General features: G+C 37.9%; 1 protein-coding gene across 4 annotated transcripts in view; it reads left to right on the top strand.

The window, feature by feature from the left end:
- The window catches only part of Adgrb3 (adhesion G protein-coupled receptor B3), a 724,234-nt gene that overhangs the window by 689,350 nt on the left and 7,884 nt on the right, over positions 1-27,000 (top strand). For all 4 annotated transcript variants that reach the window (XM_021163961.2, XM_029468423.1, XM_029468446.1 and 1 more), the window contains 4 exons: positions 2,145-2,240; positions 5,475-5,514; positions 9,496-10,139; positions 19,434-19,469. In XM_021163961.2, the coding sequence (XP_021019620.1) occupies positions 2,145-2,240; positions 5,475-5,514; positions 9,496-10,139; positions 19,434-19,469 (816 nt within the window). The remainder of the gene's footprint in view (positions 1-2,144; positions 2,241-5,474; positions 5,515-9,495; positions 10,140-19,433; positions 19,470-27,000) is intronic.

Genomic DNA, 27,000 nt, shown 5'->3' with positions numbered 1-27,000 from the left:
AGTTTTTCAGTTAAAGTATTGATTTTTATGTGGTCTAAGTGTATGTTTTGTGAGAGAGAGAGAGAGAGAGAGAGAGAGAGAGAGAGAGAGAGAGAGAGAGAGAGAGATTTCTTTCGTAACTCTGTCAATCCACCAGATGATAATTTGGAAGAGAAATTGACAGATTTTGCTTTTCCTTATTTTAATGTCAGCCACTAAATCTTTGACAACTATTTGACCATGGCTTTGAAATAAAGAACACTTAGTGAGGACCAGTGAAATTGGTGCTTAATATTGCTACTGTCAGTGGAGACACACAGCCCTCTCCCTTTGAAGAAGATAAGAAACAGTTTATTCTAGAGCCAAATATAACTGACCAGGGACCAGAAACACATATTTATGTCAGCCAAAATCTCATGTTTCAACATGGTAACCCTTTGATGATGTTCTTATCATAACAAAATATAGTTATCAATCAAAGCTCCTCCCAAATAGAAACATCAAGAAGACAGTGATAATGAAATAGGGGGATTCCCTGATACAGTTGACACGAGGACCTTCATTCCCACTGCAGTGCTTTATATTTTGTGTATGCTGGTATTTAGAAACAGCTTTGAAGGAAATCTTCTCTTAACAAACTCCCAAAAGGCAATGATCCTAATGTTTATTTTCCTTTATAAATTGTTCTTTAATTGTTTTAATTTGTCCTACTATTTATTTTCCTTCATAAGTTGTTCTTTAATTGTTGTTACACCTTGTAAAAACAGATTTTTAGCATAGACCTGCTTTTCTGACAATGGCTTATAGGATTTTTTTAAAAGAAAACAATAATTCATTTAGCTCATTCAGACTTATGAATAAGCGAAAAATAATGAGAACCCGGCAAACACTGAACTCATTGCCAATTTTCTATTGTTGTTGTGTCCTTTTATAATCTACAATGACTCCTTGATCTAAAAAGGAATTTCCCAGAGATATTTAGGATGAGAGAGTCATTGCTCCGTCCCAGGCTTGTCTGCTTCGCTGAGAGAAACTGGATGATTCACTTCTCCTGTTCATCTGGGTCTTCGGAAAAAGGAATCAGAATAGATTTCAGGGCAGCTGGACTCTCATTGTGTTGAGCCAAGGAAATGTATCTGGGAACTGATCATTCTTTTGGAAGAATCTGAGATTAGCAATATTAGCATCATAGAATAGAAGTGATCAGAAGACACCTGCTCTCAGTCCCACTTCACAGAAATTGGCTGCACCACAAGGCAAGGAAACCTAGGTAGGGAGAAGGCATGGGGCAGATCTCATCATCGGGCTGGCAGGGTAGTTTGTGGTAGAGACCACTCAGGTCCATATCCCAGATCCTAATTGCAATTTGGGGAGAGTATTGATGACTCAAAACTATCTAGGAGGGAGACAAAAAGACAAATTCATGGACCCAGGTCTTGATCCGTTCTGTTCTGTCTGGTTTACATTTGCTTGTTCCCTGGCCAACATTTGTGTTATACGCATCTCACAGCCAAACTGACACAGGAGGTTATAGAGCTGTGCTTTTTAAAAGCATAGATCCATACGTGCCTACCCTGTCGTCTCTATAATAATGCTTCCCTATAGGGAAAACACAACATCATCTATGATTTTGATAACAATAGAACAGATTGTAGTAGATGAGAAGGAGACTATCAAACACAAGAAGTCAGACGAAGGATTAAAAAAAATGACCTGACCATTGATTTTGGATAATTAGCCACCTATGAACAAATTTACCAAGAACTTATGATAGAGGCCTAAGGGGCCACTGGAAGAAGGATGTGCGTTCTGATGCTGAAGTGTCATGGGAAAAGAAAACAATCAGTGCTCTTTGCCTTTATTGAAATTGTGTAGTACCACAATTAAAGTAGAGTTCTCAGAAATCTCTTATGCTATGTTCATGCTGCATCCAGAACCACATAGGATGTTAAGGAAGGACTGATCTATATAACCAATTCCAAGCTAGCCAGGGATAGATAATGAGGCCTATCTCAAAAACAAACAGGTAAACCAACAGGTAACAAAGTGAGTCTTCTACCATACCAGCAAAGGGAGTGTTTCCTCATAATTGATGACCAATATGGACAGTCTCTAGTTATTATTGAGAAAAAAATGAAAATTAATGTTTTTTTTCCTCCCCACAGGTTCAAGATGCATTTAGATGCCGGTTGAGAAACTGCCAGGATCCAATCAATGCTGATTCTTCAAGTTCTTTTCCTAATGGACATGCTCAAATCATGGTGAGCTTTTATTTTCCTTCTGGTTGATAAATAAAGTCATGGTTTCTCAAGAATATATATAATAAACTCCTTGTTAATAAAATAGTATAAAGTTACAAGTTCTCTTTAGGTCATTATGGCTAATACTTTGGGAACTGGAGAGGTGACTTAGTGCTGAAAAGTCCTTGTTGCCTTTTCAAAGTTTCCAGCACCTGTATCCACAGCTCATGATTGCTTATAACTCTTGCTCCAAGGATTTAATGCCCTCCTCTGGCTTCCTGTGTTCCCCCCATGCCTGGATGGGGACTCACACACACACACACACACACACTTAATAAAACAAACTTTTGAATTCAGCAAAGACTTGGTATTTTGTTGACCAGTGATTGTTCTTCTTGGATTGCCTTGGAATCAAGGGTCTGCTGTTGGTACCGATGAGTGTTTAGAATGGTGTCTCAGACAACAGTGAGGAGTATTTTCACCTAGTCTAGTATTCAAGATAATGATTTTTACCCAGAAGCACTATGGGCTTTCACATTTAGTGTTTTTTGTTTTGTTCTGTGTGTGTGTGTGTGTGTGTTGTGCCTTTTCTCTTTCTCTCTCTTTTTAGTAATTTTTAATAGTTTTATAAAACAGGTTTTGATTATGCTTCCTACCACAACTTGAACGTACTTGAATATTAGAGTCCACAGAGAAGCTGCAACTTAGATTTGTTAAATATGTATATGTACAGGTGGCCCCAAGTAATGGTGTTTTCCCTATATAGCCTAAAGAAAGCACCAGGGGAATAAAACACAAGGAAAGGGCACCTTCCCAGTGACAGGTCCAGATTGTACATGAGTCCAGAGTACCACTGGGGTCACTGCTGCTGTAGGCACAAGTACACTGTCAAACTTTACAAATGAGATAAAATTGCTATCATCAAAACAGAAATAGGAGTTGGGAGTTGCTGTGCATGCCTGGAATGTCAGCACTGTGAGGCAGAGCCAAGAGGAACCCCAGTTCAAGAGCACACTGTGAACTACATATCATGAACTCATCTCAAAACAAAACAGAACATCAGACAGCCAAACAACACCAACAGAACCAAGACCGAATAGGAATGAGTTTTCTGATGCATAACTGACCTAGTATTAACATTTCTTTTTTTTTTAATTTATTTTTTTATTAGGTATTTTCCTCGTTTACATTTTCAATGCTATCCCAAAAGTCCCCCATACCCACCCCCCCAAATCCCCTACCCACCCACTCCCCCTTTTTGGCCCTGGGGTTCCCCTGTACTGGGGCATATAAAGTTTGCAAGTCCAATGGGCCTCTCTTTCCAGTGATGGCCGACTAGGCCATCTTTTGATACATATGCAGCTAGAGACAAGAGCTCCGGGGTACTGGTTACTTCATATTGTTGTTCCACCTATAGGGTTGCAGTTCCCTTTAGCTCCTTGGGTAATTTCTCTAGCTCCTCCATTTGGTGGCCGGTGTACATCGTGGTGCGCACTAGGCTCCGCACCACGATGTACAACGTCCACAAGCAGCACATTTTCTGTATCCATTCCTCTGTTGAGGGGCATCTGGGTTCTTTCCAGCTTCTGGCTATTATAAATAAGGCTGCTATGAACATAGTGGAGCATGTGTCCTTCTTACCGGTTGGGACATCTTCTGGATATATGCCCAGGAGAGGTATTGAGGGATCCTCCGGTAGTACTATGTCCAATTTTCTGAGGAACCGCCAGACTGATTTCCAGAGTGGTTGTACAAGCTTGCAATCCCACCAACAATGGAGGAGTGTTCCTCTTTCTCCACATCCTTGCCAGCATCTGCTGTCACCTGAATTTTTGATCTTAGCCATTCTGACTGGAGTAAAGTGGAATCTCAGGGTTGTTTTGATTTGCATTTCCCTTTGGACTAGGAAACATAAAAAGCAGTATGTTAGCAGGTAAAGAATGAGAAATAGTAGCCAATTCCTTTAAAAAAATCAGCCCTAAAAATCTCTAAGGTGTTGATGGAGGGCTGACCAGATGATGCAGCAGATAGCAGCATGTGCAGTGCAAACCTGGTGACCTAAATTTGATCCCTGGGACCCATTTTAACTTAGAAGGAGACATCCAACCACACAGCGTTTTTCTCTGACCTCCACATGTGTGCTGCAGTATGTGTGTCTGTATATAACAACAATAATAATGCAATTTAAAATTAATATTAATAAGGACAAACATATGACTGACAGAAGTTGCTTACAACAGGTTAACTTGATTTTACCATTAAAAAAAAAAACAAACAGATGATTTGCTTAAAATAAGAACATGTGTGACAGTGGAATCGGCATCCAGAAGATTCTGGGCCATGCGAATAGTGGTTAATCTATCAGTTTTAATATCTGTGCCTGAGAGCATTCGGTCACAGTAGCAGAAATACGGTTCTGTAGAATTGTGACATTAGCAAAGCTGCATCATAGAATATTGTATTCAACACGCTGAAACTGAAAGCCTGAAATACAAAACTCAAAGACATTTATTTAAGGATTTTTCTAATAGTGTACCTTCTGGTTGCTTTATTAAAGTTAGGCTATTGCTTTCAAATTCTGGTCCTGTTTTATTTTGTTTTGTTTTTGAAGTACTACTAGGGCTTAAACCAAGATGCTGTGTGGCTTATGCAAACTTAGCCACTGAGTTATATAACCCTCACTTTTTCTTTTTCTTGATATAAGGCCTCATGTAGTTTAGCCTAGCCTCACTGTACAACCAAAGATGACCTTAAACTTAGGATTCTTCTTCTTTCACCAGACTACAAGTGTAAACTACCACTGCCATTTTTATTCAAAAATAAATAAAACTGGGGATTGAACTCAGGGCCACTGGCATGCTAGGCAAACATTCTCCCACCACCTTTAAACTTTTGAGATTGAGCCTGGTCTCCCAGACCTTGATGTCATTCTCAGGCTCAGATAGGCCTCAGATATGTACTCTTGTTTCATCTTCCTAAGTAGCAAGATTTACTGCTGGAACCACCAGTCCCAGCTAAAATTCTATCATTTCATATGGGGAATTATGTTACCATATCAAAATGATGTCATTTTCCATGTGTTTTATAGACCATTTTGTCTCTAGAAAATTCTAATTATTCCCTGAGAGTATTGTTTTGCACAAAAATATATATGGGACTAGCTATAAATGTATAACCTTCAGATAATTTGAATATTAAAACCATTTGCAATCTTCATTAAATGATGGTTGTATGCCTTATTATTTCTTGTTACAGACAGACTTTGAAAAGGACGTAGACATTGCTTGCCGATCAGGTAAGAGTATTTTGATCTTTAAGATATAATTTGTAGGGATGCGAGCTTATTTTGTGGGTTTTGATTTAAAAAAAAAACTGGGTTTTGAACATCCCACTCATGTGGGTGACTAGCAGCATCTTCCAGTGAGAATCACTCTAACATCAGGGAGCTATCTGTATAGAGGCGGGGGGAGAGAAAAGGAGTGAGAGATAAGAAAAAATAAAGGATGGATTATTGAGAGCACCATAGCAGCAGAAAGCACTAGACATGCCTTAAACTTCCATCTGTATGAAGAAGGGCAGTTGAAAGGCAAGTCACTATAGCCTCTCTGTTTATCATATATAAACTATGAATCACTAGACTGATGGACTACCAATGAGTGTGTGTGCGTGTGTGTGTGTGTGTGTGTGTGTGTGTGTGTGTGTGAATGCATGTGTGTTAATGTTCCCTGTCCTCTAGCCAGTAGCTAATTTTTCATTAGAGAAGAAAGAGGGCTTGTGAGTTTAAAAGAAAATCACATTTTCTATTTTGGATGTTTTTCTATTGTTGGGAAATAGTCTTCCAAATGCAGCAAAGTGTAGCACATTTTACATTTTACCTGTCATTCTCCACACTGTCTTCTTTCATAAAAAAAGTGAAAGATTATATATATGTATGTGCATATATATATTTCATCTGAGTATCCAAATATTTAAAACTAAATATCATCAATCTGAGTGTTTTTGTTTGTTTGTTTTGTCCTGTTTGGCTTTGCTTTCTGGGAGGGTATTTATTATTATTTATTTATTTATGCCTCTGGATTTAACAGCCTTGTATCATCATTCATTTCTAGTAGCATCTTCTAGGTCTAGTGCTGAAAATAGCCCCTAATTTGTCAATAAACTTAAATTATAGTGCACACATTATCTGCATTGCCATCCAGCTTTCGTCACTTCTGGCTAGTTACTTGTATTGATGTGCTCACATCTGATTTATATTTCAGTGCCAGCACCAACCTGTCATCTAAAACCCCTCAGATGTTTTATAGGTGCTGTCAGGATTCTCCTTCTAAGATTATGTAAAAGTTAGGCTTCTGGTATGTTTTCCTGGGTGAAAAAAAAATAAACCTCAGCATTTATCTCTGTTAGCTGTCATCTTAACTTCTTTCATGATAACATCAATTTGAGATTGTATAGCCATTGAATGTTTGATATAGAACCTTCTGTCTCTATCCCAACTATCTATAAAGGAGTTAAATGTCACGACAGTCTGCTGGGTTGGGAAAGGCACCCACCTCCTACCTTCCAGACTCCCCTATGTGTTGCTTTCAGATTCAACTCAGAACCATTAAAATCTATGCAAATGTCAAATCATATTTCTTGCCATAATCACAAGCACATCAGAGACTAATCCTGTATTCTTGAATTCAATCAAAACACTCTGGGTGGGGCATGGTCACAGCCCTTGTAAGCTAGAGGCTATTATTTGGCAACCCATAGTACACTTGTGAGAGAAACAGGAAATATCTTTTCCTATGGGGAAAAAAGACCCAAAAGCATGTGGCCAAGACATCATCTTGCTAGTGTTTAGTTGCATGAACCTGCCAGTTCAACAGATAGCTGGCAAAATAATTTGGCTTATCCATCCACTGTGATTTCTAAAACTTACAAGCCATGGCGTGTTTCCCCATTTATAGAGTATAATTTGGCTGTGTCGGGAGGCTTGAACTTATTTTAATAATTAGGTATCTGCTTAATACCTAATTGTCTATCTTCAGTTTAGCTTTCCTGCCTCTCTTCATGTACTCCTAAGAATTCTTGACTGGGAAGAATGAGAATGCTTTTGTCTTTTCCATAACAGACATTCATATCAAACCAATGCGTCTCAAAGTGTGGTACCCAAACAAGCAGTGTCAGATTCACCTGGAAATTCCTAGAAATGCAGTTTTTGAGGACCTACCTAGACCTTCTAGGCCAGAAACTGTGGTACTGGAACACAGTAACCAAGGTTGTTAGAAGCCATTCAAATTACTCTGATGCATAGCGAGGGCTGAAAATCTTCATGTCAGACCTTCTTCTCAGAGCTGCTGTTCCCAGCCCTTCAGCACACACAATGCCATCTTTTGTTCCGGTTTTCCCAGTCTGCACTGGAGTGGGGGTGGGGTGGGGGTGGGGTTAAGCCTTTTAAACACAGACCAGCACCAATGTATTATTCTGAAACAATTTAGAATATTTTTACTTTTCTGTTTTCATTTTGGCCAATGCTCTTTTTCAGCTGAGCTTGTCAGCAGCTTACTTCAGAGTTCTTCCAAGAGATTTCTGCATACTCAGTTAAATGTACTAAACTTTAAAGTCACAGTTCATGGGCTATGAGCAGTCTGCTCTGAACTTTGAAACTGCTTCAGGAGATGCTGGAGTATACATCCGCTTATTCTAGTTATTCAGGCTGCTTTCTCTGTGGCTTGATTTTCATTTTTTGTTTTGCTTTTCACAACTCTCAAAGGCACTGTTTCAGCATTGCTGTCATGTGTAGGAGGTCCACATTCAAGGCTTGTGTACATCTTAAGCAAATCAAAGATGCAGGCGTGTCTCTCACATACTGTGGACACTGCTTCATAAAAATAAATATGGTTCTTAAATATTTAATAAATGTAGATCATATTGTAAAAAGATGAATGTATCTTGCATCTGGATTATGAAACCAATACTCACTACCAAGGCTTCATTTGTAGTCCACAATCTATTAATAAAAGTGTGAAAACATCTGTCCATCTGTAATATAATACAATAGATTCTTGTCATGTGTCTTTAAGTTTTAATGCTATTAATTTTGCATCAATTTTTGTTAGGAACTAGAACTATTCTGAGAATTTGGAAATGCTTTAAACATTGTTTTCATTTCAACTATTACTAAGCTGGCTAACAAACTTCATCCTTTAATATTTTATTTATAATTATTCCTAACAATTGTGATGTATTGCTGCTCTCTTATTATCTTAAGAAGTTTAGGTTTTATTTTGTTGTTGTTTTTGCTTTCACAAAGGATAGGTAGCCAAGACCAGCACAGCCTCCCAGGCACTGGGATTACTTACGACCACCATGCCAGATCTTGAAATAACATCTAAAAGCACAAACCTTTTTTTAATTTTTAGGATATAATAATGTAAAATATGAAAATCTACAGCCACGTTGTGAATTTATAAAAAAAGTGAATATTTAGCATGATGTATAGTATAGGAAACAGAGAGACAATAGAACAGTAATAGATAACAGCATCTCTAAAGATAATGGGTATTGAATGAGTAGTTTATACTATGGGATATTTTAAAAGCTTCATTTCTTCATAGTAGAAAAACATATCCATAATTAGCTGTTTTTCAACTTCTGTGCTAATTCTCAATTACGATTATATTTTCAAATTTTAAATAATAATAGGCAAAGTTTAGCCTTCTGAAAATTTTTTTGTGCTTCCAAAAGCAGATGTTTTATAGTTTCCTACATGTTTTAGTCAGGGTTTCTATTTCTGCACAAAACATCATGATCCAGAAGCAAGTTGGGGAGGAAAGGGTTTATTCAGCTTACACTTCCATACTGCTGTTCATCACCAAGGAAGTCAGGACTGGAACTCAAGCAGGTCAGAAAGCAGGAGCTGATGCAGAGGCCATGAAGGGATGTTGCTTATTGGCTTGCATCCTCTGTCTTTCTCAGCTTGCTTTCTTATAGAACCCAGGGATGACACCACCCACAATATGCCCTCCCCACTTGATCACTAATTAAGAAAATGCCTTACAGATTAATCAGATTTCAGATATGCTATGGTCTACTCATGATCTCTGGTGCCATTAGGACATCAATAACAATTCAGTAATCTGGACCATGAACAAAAAAAGTATAAATAAATTGTTAAAAGATTACTTTTCCTTTACTTTATTAGGAGAGTGCTTAGTAGGAAGGAAAATAATATCATATAATGATAAAAAAAAATAAAGGCTTTTATTAACTACCCTACTCCAATTTGCAGTGCTTCATAAGGATATCGGTCCCTGCCGCGCAGCAACCATAACAGGAACACTCTCCAGGATTTCTCTAAATGATGATGAGGAAGAAAAGGGAACAAACCCTGAAGGGCTAAGCTACTCAACATTGCCTGGAAATGTCATTTCCAAAGTCATCATTCAACAGCCCACAGGCCTGCACATGCCTATGAGTATGAACGAGCTAAGCAATCCGTGTCTGAAGAAAGAGAACACTGAACTGCGGAGAACTGTTTACTTATGCACGGATGACAATCTGAGAGGGGCCGATATGGACATTGTCCACCCCCAAGAACGAATGATGGAAAGTGACTATATTGTGATGCCTAGAAGTTCTGTAAGCACCCAGCCATCAATGAAAGAGGAGAGCAAGATGAATATTGGCATGGAAACCTTGCCGCATGAAAGGCTATTACACTACAAAGTAAACCCTGAATTCAATATGAATCCCCCAGTGATGGACCAGTTTAATATGAACTTAGATCAGCATCTTGCACCCCAGGAACATATGCAGAATTTACCCTTTGAGCCTCGCACAGCTGTGAAGAATTTCATGGCCTCTGAGTTGGATGATAATGTGGGACTGTCAAGAAGTGAAACTGGATCAACGATATCAATGAGTTCTCTAGAGGTGAGTCAGAAGAGGTTAACTAGGTCCTTGATATTTGAAGGGTGTACAGGCTGATTCACATGGTATTGGGATTAGAGAAGATCTCTGTTAGTTTTGGCAGTTTCTGATGTTATGTTAAGATTTTGGACAGAAAATTTTTCTAGTAGTATATTTGAGTCTGCTGACTGAAGATGTTATTTAAAGGATACCAGCGTGTTTGAGGTGATAACAATCAATCCTAGTTCTCTCATAATGGGACTCATGTGGAACATTTGTAAAGAAAACAGAGCAGATCCTCTTGAGGTTTCCCTGACATGACAGGGCATTGTAAAACATAAAATAGTAATTGGATTGTGTTACAGATTCAAGGATAGATCTAAATCTTCTTTTATAAGACTGTTAATATGAAGTTGAGACGTTTCTGTGGGTTGTGCCACTACACTGATTATAAACGAATTAGTATTATGTTACATCAATATTATTCAGAATGAATGTTTTGTTCTTAATCCTACAGGGTGGTGACCATTAAAAGTATTGATCTTTAACTATTAAAAACTCAAAGTATATATTCTAAATATACTAAGGCTCAGGACTACGAGCCAGACAACAGTCTTTGCCCTTCATAAGGCCATCAGCAGTAAACAATGTAAACCACTCTCATCTTTTTTCATCTCAGTGAAGTAGAGCATTATTAACAATTATCATCCTCATTCCTACTGTAATAGGATTATAGAAGTAGGTATCAAGAAGTATACCTGATTTTCTATTGCCATATTCCATTACCCTAGTATATACTCTATAAAAAACACCCCACATGTATTCTTATTTATCTTATTTATCATATATACTCTCAATTATGATAATGTGCTTTACACACACACACACACACATGTATGTGTGTGTTGCATAAATCACTATTTATAGAAAAACCTCTGTAATTGATTATATGGCCTTTCCATCAGAGTTATTCTAATAATGTATGATCTATGGTCCAAACATACCCAAAGGCAATAGCTCCTTCAGATTTCTCAAAGCCATATATTTCACTCTGTCCAAATTAAAACAGATGATGAAATGTATATAATTCTAGTTTTCTCAAGTAGAACAAGAAAACTCTAGACCAAAGCCAGAATATAAACAGATTCGAGAAAGAAAGGGTCTTAAGTTTTGAATCAGCCTCAACCACAAGAGGGTTTCTGCAGAAATCCATGTAAGAATCATTTTCAGAATCAAAGGTATAGACAGGGACAGCAAATCAAATTCTACTCTAGAGTAGCAGGCATCCTCTCTGGACAAAAGAATCCATTTTTCTTAACTAATAAAATTGCTACTGCTACCTCAGTCCTAACTCAGAGATATTAATGTGCCTATTACAATAATGACCACATAAGCATAAGCTACAAAATATTCATATAAAATTGCAAAGGGTTTTAAGAGAATTTAATATATATATGAATATAATATCAAAAGTAATAATGAAAATATGGAAGCTTTTTCTATGTAATGATTATCTTAAAGTTACTGTAGAAATTCAAATGGAACTACACTAAAATAATTTGGGTGTTGTGAATATGTTTTACATTTAAGACCCAGAAACCAACTGATACAGCTATTGATCATGTTTTGTGTATTTGTACAACAAAGTATATTTTCCAAGTATCAATTAGTTCACCTTGTAATTTTTTCAAACCTCTATATCCCTATTTTTAATCAACACCATTTGTATGTTATTTTAACCATAAAAATCATATGTGTTTGTGTCAAACAAAAGATCTACATTTCAATTACTTAGAGATCACAAAGCTTATATTTTGAAAAGGAAATTCAGAATTCAGAATAAAATTTAGTTCTCCATTAAAAAAAAAAGTTTAATAGTAACTGCTTAGGTGACCTTTTGGGAAATAACTGATATAGAACACATACGTACATGATACAATGAATAATAAAAATTAGCATTTTTATAGAGGTTTTTGTTAACAGATTCTCAAATCACCTTAAAAGGATGAATTAATTAATCTTCCCAACACTTAGACAAGTTGTTATAATCTTCAAGTAAAAGCGTTTGTTCAAGGAGTCAATGTCTAAGTAATAAGTCCATCTAAGTCTTTGACCCTCCGAATGAAACAAGGTTAACTATGTAGGAACACACAACCTGGCAGACTGGTACAGCAGAAGATGACAAGCAGTTGCATGGTCTATTCATGGCTAGAATGTGGAGATTGGCCATGAACTCAGGCATTTTTCTCCAAAAGAGATGGCAAGAAGAAGAGGGTGGTAAACACCGATAGTTGATAGCACAGAATACAGTAGTCACGAGAAACTGCATTCAAGACACAAGTTGAGGTACAAAAAATAAAAAAATAAAAAAAAAGAAGAAAAGAAAAGAAAAAAAAAAAGAAAGCCAAAGAGACCTGAGTGGGTGAGTGGGTGGAAGCTTTCATCTAAGTAAGCAAGAAGCAACAAAGAGAGGGGGAGGCTCCCAACTGCTGCAGTGCCAGCAGAAAAGACTCCAGCCTCCATGGGAGTGTGCTCTGCTAACCCCCAATTATTGGGTGTAAGTGTTTAAGATATTCAAGGAGTTCCTTGGCACAAAAGAGTATCTAGATTTTTCCCATGCTCTTTATTACACTCTGTCTTTATTTCTGTTACACAGCGTTGCCCTAATTGTGTTCTTTCCCAGAATGAACCAGTTAAGCAATTCTAAAAATTTTTAGAATTTGAGTTTTCATAAATGATCCAGACCAAGATGTCCTGCAACTGCTTTATTTAAGATGAAGATAACACTGCCTTCAGCACTTTAAATATTCACCTTCAGATAGCAAAATATATCAAGTTCATGATGTATATGGAAGAAGAACGGATAAACAATGACCAGGAAATATCATGACTCTAAGCATGATCCCAAATTTAAGCTTTAGAATGCAGTTCTTTTGATTTGCTGTCTAAAAATTATAAGTTCATTATTGTTTACAAAAAGGCAAGTGACTTCTCAACATGGCAGGGTTGCTACATTCAGGAATTCCTAGCAGCCCACGTAAGACCTACATAAGAACAAGCCAGTCAGCATTTTAACATGGAAATGCTCATAAGTCTTGAGCGATAGCTGAAGAGCTATTGACAGTCAGTGGCTTCTAGAGGATGGAGAGTCAGTTTTATTTAAGGATGTACCACCTTGTCAGTTGGCTCTGGTCCAGTGGCTGGTCCCACCCTCATGAGTTTATGGGTCACCCAAATTAGTCTCAGGGGCTATTAAAAGAGAGAAGAAAATATGAAGTTGAGAGGAAATGAAGACTGAGGACCTGGGAGGAGTTAGAGAGAGAGATGGAGAGTGAATATGATCAATACATTTTATGAATTTCTCGATGAATAATTGAAATGTTATATATTTTTAAAGGGCAGGTCAGCACGACTTCAGGATTGTAGTGCTTCCTGTTGGTTTATTTTTCTGAAAATGTCCATGTGCATTATTGTTAGTCAACGTTGACCAGCTTTTTCTGAGTCTGAAGCACTGATAGCTATTGAACAGCTTGTGACTATTGTGTGTTCTGCACCTGCTTGGTCATGGCCCATCCTTTACCCCCTTCCCTGATCACTGAGGGTTAGCATGGGTCACGTGTCACTGATTTCTGGCTGGATTCGGCCAGCAGGAAAGTCTGGGTTTGGCAGGGAGATGGAACGTTTTGACCTCATATACAGCAGGAGTGGCTTCTGTTGTGTTCTCACTAAGTCTTGTTTGAGTGCCACTTATCAACAAACCATGTTCAAAGTGAACAAAACTTTATATGGCATAGCACAGCATTATTTTACTACACACAGAAAGTTGTGTTACTCCAGCTCCTCTGAGGGCTTACGTGCATCAAAGTATCTCCCTATGTGGATAGGACCTCAGATGGTCTCACTGCATTGATAAGTGGGTGGAGAGATACCTTTATAGGTTTTCCGCTGGATACGGAGTACAGAGCACTCTGCATAACGGTTCCCCAAAGTAAAATATTTTAGTGATGATGTCACTGCAGTGGCGCTTCCCTCATGACTGGCGTTAGGAGCAAATTACATGAAAAGCCTTTGAAGATGATAGTAAGGAGTACTTCAGATGTAAGGCTGTATTGTGATTATATCATTGGTATCACACTTAGAATGTCTTTGGAGAAGCTTAAATACTGCTAAATCAATAGTCAAGAACTTACACAGAATGTTATAGTCTCGCTTAGGAACCGGGAAGCACTGTCGCAAACAGAAAACATCAAAAATTGACCCCATGCAGAAACCACATTTCATTTTTTACATATAATCTATATTTTCTCATGTTGGCCTGGTAAAAGGAAAACTTTCCCATTATTGCTTTGTTTTTGTTCCTGGATTAGAGAATCTTATCTTTTATGCAGACATACAAACAAAATTAGCTCGAATAAAAGCCATTTCAGATAATTAATTATTCCCAGACTCCATTGCCACAGCTATTTTTAATGGATTTGTTATCAAAGCTTTCCTCCCTGTGAGTGAGTCCATTGCTCATCCTATAATAGAAACTTTTTAATGGCATTCATATTGCCATTCATTAGTCAGTGAAATTCATTACTTGCTGTGATTCTTCTAGTGTCTTGTCCAGTTTAATTTTCAGTGACACAAATAATGACATAGTCCCTCTGAGAAATTATTCATTATTGTACAAGAGTTGTGTGTGGAAGCCCCTTTGGGTACATATGCAATAAGTGGCCCTCTCAGTAGCCTGGGACCATGGCCATGGCACGTTTCCTCACTATTAAATCATCCTAAAGAATTTCTCCCTTCTATCAGTAAAAGATATGGCTTCCTCATAAATTGTTTTGATTCTCTTAGCTGCCAACTTGCCTACTTGGAGTGGTTTTCTTTTTATCTTTAGGCTGGTTGGTTATTCAAATTCTCCCAGGCTATTCTTTAAAGCAATAACAATAAAACAAAAGTCACATTGGTTTGAATTCTGGGGCTATCTTATTACACTCCTTCAAGCATTAACTGATAATTTTGGAGAACTGCACACTATTGTGATAGATTCTCTGCCAAATGCTGGAGCTCTGTAGCTAAGAAGGGACTAGAGATGGGGAGGTGTGGGTGACAAAGAGGGGATAGACAGACAGACCTTTTAGAGATCAAATAGGCAACCCATGAGTGGACTTAATATGGAAGGCGAGGGATGCGCACAAAGGAGGGACTATTCTAAGCCTCTGTCTTGGCTGATGAGTTATTAACTGTCAGTGATGAGAAAGACCACGTAAAAGGGGATATTTGCATATTGAAAGGTGGCAATTTAAAGCCTAAGGGATAAGCCATGTAATCCATGAAACCATATAGGATGGAGTAGACCTCAGCAGCTAAACATTTAGAAAGAATGGGCATAGGAAACCAGCAGCAACAGACGTTTCAAAAGGAGCCGCAGTGAATGAAAGGAGGGAGAGGAGGGGCAAGAAAAAGGCAGAGCTTTAATGAGGAAGTGATTAACTTTCTACAGCTTCTGAGAGGCCAGAGAGAGGAGGGTGGAAAATTGACCTTGCTGTTTGTCCAAATGGAGCTCATTAGAGGCCTTTGACAAGAATTGTAATGGAGTATTAAGAGCATAATGCAATTGGGATGAGTTCTTAGTGGAGTATTGCGAAAACGAAGCTGCAAAGGGAAGAAAGACGTCTCTTAAGTACTGCACAGGAAAGGAGGGTGTGTTTCAACTGACCTGGAAGTGAAGGCTACATAGACAGAATGGTTTATGTCTACACACACACACACAAATCAACATCACATTGGATTGTTTTCATTTTACTTGTAACATTTCTTAAGACTTACCCAACTATTTGTGAAAAAAAATCAAGTAGCTTAGTTGATTCTCATTGTTTAAGTCTGTGGTCAGAGCTGAGGGCGTGTCTCAGTCAGGAATGAGCTTGCATTGAGGGCGTGAGGACTTCATTTCAGCCCCTTGATCCTTGATCAGGTATAGTGTCACCTGTGTATAACCCCAATACTGGGAAGATAGAAACAGACAAGGTCCTGGAGCTCTGCCCAACCATACTCGGTGAAATCTAGACCAGGGACAGACCCTGGTCCCCCCCCCCCCAACCAAACAAACAAATAAACCAAAAGACACACAGTAGCTGAGGGACAGCTGAGGCCCTCTAGCCTCCACATACATGCATACACACCCAGAAGCCTGTGTATACACATGTGAACACACATGTAAAACAAGCAAACACTGTCTTTATTTCTAAGCACTTTTACGCCTTACAGTGGCCTTCTACAAGGCCCAGAAGGACATTTGAATAAACATGTAAGTGGGTCACAGTCTCAGCACACTGTAGCCTCAAAAGACTTCCCAGAACGTCTCATGGATATGCACACAGGGTAGACACAGGCAAAATCAAAATGCATTGGGATCTTTCTGATATTCCACTTTGTACTACGAGCATCTGACACGTAAGACAAACTGAACTTCTCAGTAGCAAGAGTCACATCTGTTTGTTATTGTAGCATTGCCTCATTATCTATTTAAATAAACATTTTGTTTTTGTTTTGTTTTTACCAAACACAGATTTTCTGAGAAATAAACACCATCAAATTGGCTTTTTTCTTCTTCTTCTTCAAAATATAATTAGCCTGAAATGGTTAATCCATTTGACCCTGCTTTATTCTTCTAACATATTTCAGTACCACTACTGTGAAATGCGGACTCCCAGGGTCATCTAGTATTATCTTGCTGAGTTCCAGAACAGCATGCTGCAGACATCTTGTCTGTAAAATATTATCCTACATATTGGAGCTGGTGAGATCTTATGTAGAAAACACTGGACTCTGAAGCAGACCTGAGTTTTGATCACAGATCACTTACTTACCTCCTGGGTGACTTGGTCACATTATTTTAACTTCTCTGGCTCTTAATTACATTCATTCATAAAATGACACTGTTTTCCCAACCATCTGAAGTCTGGTTAGTATGTTCCAATGTGAAAACACTTTATTAGGTGCACATAGGTTGGAATACTCAGTATTGTGGGGAAGTAGCCATACATACCTAACCCCACAACACACACACACACACACACACACATTTTATTTGATTGCTTGACACATTTTCCATGCTATCTGATCTTTAAACGTCCATGATTTATTTTGTAGCCAGCTCCACCACACCCCATCACCAGGTTTTGATTAAAATTTGCTCATTCCTTCATCTAATCTTTGTAGCCTGCCAGCCCTGCTATGCCCTTTGGTAGCATTAAATTTTAACGAAATTACATGGGAGAGAAAGAAAAATGTTGCACGTCGACATAGGCGTTGGAATCTGTTGCTGGGGCTCTTGGGTTCCCATAGTTTCTTCTTGCTCCTATAACATAAAGCTTTTTGGCACCGTGTATGCATCCAAATCCTCAATTCCTAGGCAGCACTGCCTTGTGATCCAAAACAAATGCAGCAACATATGGTCGTTTTCACCTTTGGCAACAGAGAGCCCCTCGGTGCATACAGCAGAAGGCTCTCTCTGTCTTCTAGCTGACTGAACCATTTTTGCAAGATTCCATCAGTTACGTTTCAGATGAAGAAACAAAAGCTCATGACTAAAGTTTTATAATAATTGCTTTTAATTAAATTTGTCCATGCTTAGATTTTTCTTAACACATATTTATTAAAGAAAAAAAAGAAAAAGCTTTGCTGAACCACAGTGCCAAGAAGGCTGGGTGTGCATGGGAGAGAAGAATGGGAGCGCTGACGTTTAGTCTAGCAGAATGCTGCACAGTGCGAGGCGGAGCCAGGTTTATTTGGATGTGTTCTTTCACTCCTGCCTCTTCCAGGATGTCACCAGGACAAAGGCAGCACGCTGTTGGGGACAAGGAGAACACAAGAGGGCATCATGTTTAGTTTCCACTTCAACAAGGCGTTCCCGATTTCCTCTCTCTCCTCAGTATTCCATCAAGCCTCGATTTCTTGTGCTCAGCAGTTTCACCACAATGAGATTATGTCAGAACTGTCCCGGGTCCTCCTTTGTCTGCTAAAAACATGTTCTGAGATTAGGCTGCACAGGAGGTCCTGGTTTTATAATGACAATTTTAGCTCTAGCTGCAGGAAAGTCATATTTTTTTAATAACACTCATAACAGACATAATAGCAACTAGACCTGCCATAAATCTGCAGTCGAAACCCTGAGAAGCCAGTGATGTTAGGGTTGTGGATATTGAGCTGGGAGTTGGGAGGTGGGGGNGGGGGTGGGGGACAAAACATAATCTGGCCAAAAAGTCCGTACATTTCCCTTAGGTTTCCTCCCCAACTCCCTCAGGGAGGGGCGAGGGAGTCTACTTAAAGAAAAAGCACAGCAGAAATTTTCTTTGTTCTCTAAAACTGTGGAGATCTTTTTATAAATTTATAGGCATCTCCCTCTCCACCTCATCCATTTTAAGAATCGGTGGCTTCCTGGAGCAGATGCTAAAAATACCATCTCCATACTGATATCATGAAAGTCCCATTATCACATGAGCTCGCATCCACTTTGTTTTAATCATACTTCCTGATTGTATCAAGCCGACTGACTAATTACTTTATTTCATCAATGCACGTGTACCTATAACTAGATTTGAGTGTTTAACAGATTTAGAGTCTGAGAGAAACACTATGAGACACTGTGTTGGGGTGTAGAATATCTGTTGCTTGACTAAATAGGAATTAAAAACAAAAATAAGCAAACAAACAAAAAATGTTCACTTCCTAAGAACTAGCAACGAGAAGCATTTTGGCAGGAGATGACCTAATTTTGAGAAATTTGTACACGACTGACATATAAACATCAGAGCATAACCAGACGGGCAGGCAGGGTTTGCTTGACATCAAGTGTGGTTTTTAGAACACTGGAAGCTGAAGCAAGAAGCCCCTAAATTCTGAGAACAGCCTGAGCTACAAAGCAAGAGCATATTTAAAAATAATCTGGGTGTCTGTTGGGGGAGATCTAAAAGTACCGAGATTATTTTCCCAATTTCACGTTTAGCCCTCCACGTCTGCAAAGTGGTTTTTGTTAAAACTGGAACCTTTTTTGGATTGAATGCAAATGCATTTCACTGAAAATGAGCATTAGTACCTAAGGTATAAAAAAAAAATGTAATATTCTCCACCTTTAAGTGAAGTTCGAGGTGAAAATGAAAACATGCTGATGGAATATTTTCAAGTCAGAAAAATAATCTTAATGGAATAATATAACAGGGTTATTAATAATAATGGGATTATTTTCATTGAATGTAATGATGTCCATTGGTTTAAGTGACTAAATCTAACTTTATTGTTTTTCTCCTTCCTCTAAAAACAAACTAACAGAGAAGAAAATCGCGGTATTCTGACCTTGACTTTGAGGTAAGTTCCTATGTATTCCTTTGTAAATTTAATTATTGAATTCAAGATCGCTTTATAACTGCTCAAACGTAGCACTGTATGGAGCTCTAAAACGAAGATCCTTACTGTTCCCACGACTGGAAGGAAATGGGTTAGAGTTCTAATGACTCCTCCAAGGAAATGCTCAACTGATGTTTTCTAGTCAAGGAAAGACCTACTTTATGACTGTTAGCAGTAAATAACTTATAGTGGAATCGAATCACTCTATTCAAGTCAGTGGATGTGGGAATGCCAATTTCCTAAGTTTGTTTTTTTTTTTAACCTAAGTCATTTTTTTTCCAGTTTTACTACAGCGATGACCTGTAGAAATCCCAAGGGGATGCCTTGGTGGGTAGGCAAGGACATGTCTGCGGTTCGCTCTCTTGTCTTGTACTGTGGTTCCTGTCCTTAGGGTCTCGGGTGTACATTCGGCAGCATTTTCCCAGTAGCTAGTATTGGTGTGATGTGTGCCTGTGTTTGGTAAATGTCTTTTCACAGATATAAACAAGATGAAGATTTTCATTTTCTAATTTGCATTGAATTTATATTGATGCTGGTATTGGTACTGGAAGTCACAAAAATGATACTGTCTAAGCAGCTTACGCTTAAGCACAAAATTAATGATCTTTAAGTATCACATAAATGCACTTATGCGGCTTGATAATTGGATGAGATTCATAGCCTGCTGACATAATTGGGCATAATATAGGATAAATTTCTCCAACATATCTGTACCCTTGTGATGCATACATACAACTCAATAGTCTAAACAGATATTCCTGAAATTATAGAGGCCTCCTGGTACATGGAAACTTCTGACTAAATCATTCCCTTTGTGTAAGTGAATGTACTATTCTACAATGTACAATGCATATCAATGTGAAACTTGGTGATTTTATCTAATATGAAGGTGAAGGATGGGCTCATGCTAAGAGTCCAAGGGAAATGGGTTTGTTTAGTAGTAACTCAGGCTCTGTGCTACAAAATAATTATCAAGAGTCCAGCATCAGTGCTTAAATCACAAATACCTGGACAACTTCATTGTCACCACAAAGCTTGGAATTTACATTTCATTGATGTCTAATTTTTTTAAACAAAACAACCAAATCTGTCAAAAAAATTAAAACTATTTAGCAATCTTCACATCGCTGTTGATGCCCTTTAAGAAACAAATACTGTTTTAATCCTTTAGGTATCAAAAGAATAAAGGGTCAAACTGTATCTGTTTGTATGTGTCATGTACAACATGAATTTTCTTGTGACCACCTAAAATAAGTTTTGTGTGCGTGTTTGTGTGTGTGTGTGTACGCTCACACACGCATGTGTGCTCATATGTGTTCATGTGCATAGCCCTGAAAGCAACATTCTGTTCTGTTATCACAAAAGAATGAACATACAAATTAACCCACTGGGCCTCAGTGAGGAAATATAGTAAAAACCTAGATCTAAAACTAAGCCTCACTACAAACAAGTTATTAATAGCAAAATTAAACATAGAAAAGAAACCATAGAACCTGGGAAGTGAATCTTTGTGAGTTTAAGGCCAGCCTGGACCACATAGCAGTTTCCAGGCTGGCCGGAGTTCCATGGTAAGAACAGACACTGGGAAGAAAGCAAATAGCACTGTGTCACTGAGAAGGCTAAAAGAAATGTGTTCCTTTTCCCAGCTAGTCTCTATGGCAACCCCTAGCAGCTTCCCTGAGCAGATGCTAAACCTCGCATTCCACACATAGAACCACAAGGTTAAAGATATCTGTTGGTGGAGAATAGTTACAACATAGGAGCTGTGTAATTTCCTTACCTCTTTAACTGTCATAGTTATCACTTGAATACTGTAGAAATTGAAGTTTGGGGGAGAAACACTGAAACAATACGTCTCCCCTATTAATAGCTTCGTGTTACTCCCTTTTTAATACATGTACAATTACAGGGACTGACAAGTTTTCTGTTTCAAACAAATTTTAAAAATTAATGCTATCACACTAACACAACATGTATTTGTATTTTTGGATTGTCAAGCTAATTCCCCACCTGCTTTCTAAATGTGGACTCAACTAGTTGAATTTATGTGAAGCTCCATGCTACCCTTCTCACTGAGAGGGCTTTCCATATAATGATCACCTTAGATAGTTTACCCTTACCGGGCTGCTCTGTGGACTCCTGAAAGCATCGTTTTATCAAACTTTCAGCCTTACACACTACCCAAGGCTCCTATCCAATTCTAACATTTCATTAATTCTTTTGCCTTAAAACATGAGAATTTCAAACAAACAAACAAACAAGTTTGGGTTGAACACTGTCACATTGAGATCTAATTATTGTATGACGATAAAATAATAACTTAAAAAAATTAGTCATTACTTCAGCTGGAGGAAAAGTCCTTTCAGAATGATAGCATTTATGATAGGCTTGTATTCCTGGCCAAATAAAGCAAAAGATAGACTAGCTGTAAAGTGGAGAAATGCTAATTCTTACTCTCTGGAAAGTATAAAAAAAATATGGTAATGCTATTTCTATGTTATGGGACAAGATGTCTTCCTTAGTGTGTATGTTAGCTTCTAGCAGAGATCCTGACATACAGTGAACACACATTAAATTTTCTTTGCAGAATGAATAAATGATTAAAACTGAACAGCTTTTTGACAGAGTTTACTCTAACTATAAATTTTGAAGAATACTTGAGTTAAGGCATACATGAGTATAGACAGCAAACAGCTGTGGATGAAGCAATTCAAAGGGATCCACTATGAGCTGCAAAGACAAGCACATCAAACAAAGCCACATCAAGCATAACCCAAGGACATAAGTGGCAGTTAGAAGTCCAGAGGAAAGGCAAGGCATGAAGGCTTGCTTCAGTGTGGCACGCCCACAAAATGAGAAGTCAAAATTCTCTTAAGTAAGGCTTAGTGAAAAAGAAATACAGGATGACATAAAAATCTTACCCCCACAAGAGAAGGTAAAAAGTTAATCCTGTTTGACTGTACTTTGTTTAGCTTTTTTAAATCTTTCTAGTGGGAAATAATTTGTTATGGGCTGACAAATAATTTAAAGATGACAGTGTTATAATAATATTCAGGGTAGACTGACAGGGTAAAATAAGAACTTGCAATATCAGTTAAAATGGCTAACCCAGCAAGGAAGTGACGAGCTAGCCATTACAGGTGAACCTGTGAAATTCTGTCTTTAATTGAATGTGGGAAGGAAGGACAAAGATGACTGTATATATATATATATATATATATATATATATATATATATATATGGCTTGCAGTTTTATATATACAGGGAGCAGAAACAAGAAAGCAAATGGACATCTGGTTAGGATGACTTCCAGTGTGCTGCTGGTACAAAGGGGCCTAATGTGATTCTAAGAATCAGGCAGCTGAAACTATTTATATTAGTTGATACAAAAAGTTCAAGGAATTCCTGGAAACACAATTCCAAACAACCATTATGAAATGGCCATGCATAATAATATCTGTTCCATGTTAATATATATATGTATGTATATATATATATATATATATATATATATATATATATATATATGGAGAAAGAGAGAGAGAGAGAGAGAGAGAGAGAGAGAACTTTTTAAAGTCTTCTCTTCCAAAAGCAGACATGAACCTTGTCTCCTTCCACTGGAATCATGTGTTCTTTAAAATATCTTAGGTTGTTTCCCACATAGCCACCAAATCCATGCTTCTCTGAGTTTCCTCAATGGTGTTGAGCAAAGAGGGACTGCAGACACAGATGTTAGATAATAGAGGTAAAAGAAAAAAAAAGAATAATTTGATATCCCTAGAAACAAAGCTGAGCTAAAACACATGGTTTGTATTTGTTTCTAAATAGCTGGCACACTATTTTAAAGAAAGGTCTTGTTCAAAACAGGGTCCTTTCTAGTTTGGCCCTGACCCTCTACAGTAGGTACAAATCATTAAGCAATCAAGGGATACTTACAGGGCATGTTTTGGAAGGCAAGCAATTTGAGCAATTTATTCTTAGACTGTATCCACTTTTTCTGTATCATTAATTTAAACTGTTTCAAAATCATAAATTTATGACAAAATCTACTCTTGATTGGCACTAATGAAATGTATCACTCATTTAGTTTTCTTCCACCTGTGCACACTTTATTTGAAAACCAAGGTACATTTGGAGCACAGATTCTGTGGTAACAGGCATGACTCTGGGGATGCAGGTTATTAACAGTCTGGTAAGGATTTGAAGCTCGTCAGCCCCTCACAATATGGCTTTCAGAATTAGGCTTAGCTCCTTCAGTGTTCATCTTCTCTTTTTATCACTATGATAGCAATGTCACATTTCAAAAGGCCACTGTAGAGAGAAGAATGAATTGCATGGCAATAATGAACAAAAACATCAGGTGGTTTATTCAAGGAGGTATGGACAATGTCAGTCTTGGTCTATAAAACTCTAAGGCTGGAGATGGTGATTCACCGAATTTGTTCTGATTCAGGTGAGCACGGCTCCTCCTGGCCCTTTAAGTTGAATTAAGAAAGAGTTTCTGACATCCCCTAACAATTTCTGTCTGTTCGAAGAATCCATTCACACTAGTACATCTTCTCTTTAGGATTCAGACTTTTCCTCTATAGTTCAAATACAACTCTGCGATTCACACTTCTAAATTTGAAGGTGAAAATCACCAGTTTACTGCAAATCTACTCTCAGTTCCTCAAAACCACTTATGGAGGGGGTGGGAATGCAGAACAGGATGAGAAAAAAGAAGGCCGGGCTTCTAGCTAGAGTCATTAGCACAGATGCTCCTTGGGGCTAAAGAAATGGCTCAGTATGCATAGCTCACAACCATCCTGTAACTTCAGGTCCAGTGGGGATCTAATGCCTCCAGCCTCAGTAGACACCTGAACTCATATGCATAAGCCCTTACACAGTCACACATATATACACACAACTTAAAAATAATTCTAAAAATTTTAAAGTAAATGTCTCTTCAAATGGAGAAATGTTCTTAATGGAAGGAGAAGATATGCCTATGCTCTCTATTCATTTTTTTTTATTCAGTTAACATTCAATAAGCAGCTACTAGCTACTGGAGAGCATGCTAGCTGTCAAGGACTCACAGATGAAGAGATCCCTGTCTATGAGGTATCCTGAGACAAAACATGAGCACCGGTATTAGAAATATCATTTCGGTACTGCATAGTTATAGGAACTCACTATCCAGACAGCAGCCTACTACAGACAGTGCATAACCACTCCCTAGTTTTTACTTTTCTCCCATCTGCACAGAACAGAATTTAAAACTCTGAGCTGTCCATACCAGGATGCTCCCTGAATCTCTCAGATACACATCCAAGAGAGGATGCTGAGCTGATGTGGAGACTCAGCTCGCTTACCACTTGCAAGAGCAAACTGCCTCCTTCAGCTTCAGCCTCCTGATCAAGGAAGTGGAGATAATGGCTATTCCCAGGGTTACTGTGAGGCATCAGCAAAACAGCAATGGCTGCCCCCTCTTAAGTGGTGCTTGTCTGTGTGGTGGACCAGATATAAGTGCTTTACATCCTTGGTGAAATCTTCATGGTAACCCCTTAAGGTTATCCTCATTGCTGCAGCTGTAGCTACAGGGAGACCAGAGTTGAAGTTGAATTTATAGACTGTGTCTGTGTGAGGAACTATCAGACTTGGCATGCTCCAAGAATTCCAAGGGCTTTGAAGACATCTTAGGAAGCAGTAGGTACTTAAAACATCGGGCTCCTTTTTAGTTTCATTTTTAAAAAACATCCAAATTATAACGAATGTACTTTAACACATCACTCTTTCTGTAATATCAGTGATGGATGGGTCCCAAAGATGCCATCTTTTTAATTACAAAAGTATATACATTGAAAGAAAAGAATTTTAAGAGGCTTGATTGCTGTGTCTTTGTTATTGCTGCTGTTATTGCTTTCAATAAAAATGAAGAAGAAATAAAGACATTAAGCTGCTTGGGAGAGCATAAATCCACGTGGTCAGCCTGGTGGTCATCTCAGGACAGAGACTCATTCATCCTTCAAAACAATGTTTAATAATATTAATTTGAGGAGAAAGGGAGATTACTATATACTGATTTATTATTGCAGGACACTCCTACAATATTTGCAATGAAATATGATGAAAGTAACTGAATTATTTACATATTGCCAAACAAACTATAACTTTGTGTTTTTACACAGAAAATATATGTTAGAGTTTTTAATCATCATTATTAGATTTTAGAACACTGAGGTATAAATGGAGTGTCTATAGACATTGATTTCTTTGGGAAACTGGATATTCAGGTCACAGAAGAAAGAAAGTAAGTAAATCTTTAAGTTAATAAACATCCAAGAATAGTCATCAAATTCTCTACAAAGGTACAAAGATGTACTTGAGACTATCTATGAAAGAAGAAGGAATTATAAGGGGAAAACCAAACAGCCTGTGTCAGAGATGCGAGCTGTTTGTTGCAGCGGTAATTGATACCCCTTCCAGAATGCAGGCTATTATTGCTATGGTGATTTCTGGCAGTGCCACAGTGGCCATTTCAATTCAAAATTATTATCTGGCAAGAGAATATATTTTCAACTAATGTTTGCAAGTAGGAAGGGCTCTATATTTCAGCATCCAAATTTTCATTTCCCTCCATATTTATTGCAGGATATTTTAGCTTTATTATTAGAATACCTTTCACAGAACTATGAAATAGTTCTAAATGATCTCTGGTTATATAACATTGGCAGCCACCATAACTTTATATTATCCATTGTATTTTTTAGTATGTTCAACCAATCTAATTTTTAAAAATAAAATCCATCAAATTCTGAATCAAGTACTGCTCTTTCAAACAGACTATATCCATAAAATTTCCAATCAGTTCATGTATCACGTTTCCCAATGATTCATTTGACATACTCTTTTCAAACATTCTTTATATGACAGAGGTATTTGACCGCAAGAATCATGATAAGATTTTGAATAAGACACACACACACACACACATATTCCTGTTGGAAAGACATGAACGAATTTATCTCTTGGCCAGGTAACAGTAGCAAATTTGATTGACACTCCCAGCAACAGGGGACAAGAGGGCTCACTCAAAGCACAGTCAAAAATCAGCTTACAAAGTAAAGGATAAGTGAAGTGGCCTGAGAACCATAATCACCAAATGCCTGCCGCAAAGCAGAGGGGCTGTGCCCTTGGCATCAGCAAACTTGGTGAGAATTTGTTTCTTGTCTTTGATGAGGGATGGTTTCATTACAAAGAGATGGAAGAGCATATTTGAAAATTGAGCTAAAAATCAGAATCCTCAGACAGAGAGAGAGAGAGAGAGAGAGAGAGAGAGAGACTATATGGTTAGAATCATAATTAATAATTTTTGACCTGAACATTTGGAGGTTCTCTTATTTGCATTTCTCTTAGCTTATTTGCATCCCCTCTTAGTGTCCTCGAGGTTTTCAGCACAGCTAAAAATTTCCATTTATTCCAATCACAATGCAACTAATTCTGGCGTTCTCCA

The sequence above is a fragment of the Mus caroli genome, chromosome 1 (assembly GCF_900094665.2).
Source record: "Mus caroli chromosome 1, CAROLI_EIJ_v1.1, whole genome shotgun sequence".
NCBI classification, from domain to species: domain Eukaryota; kingdom Metazoa; phylum Chordata; class Mammalia; order Rodentia; family Muridae; genus Mus; species Mus caroli.
This window is presented reverse-complemented; position numbering and strand designations above follow the sequence as displayed.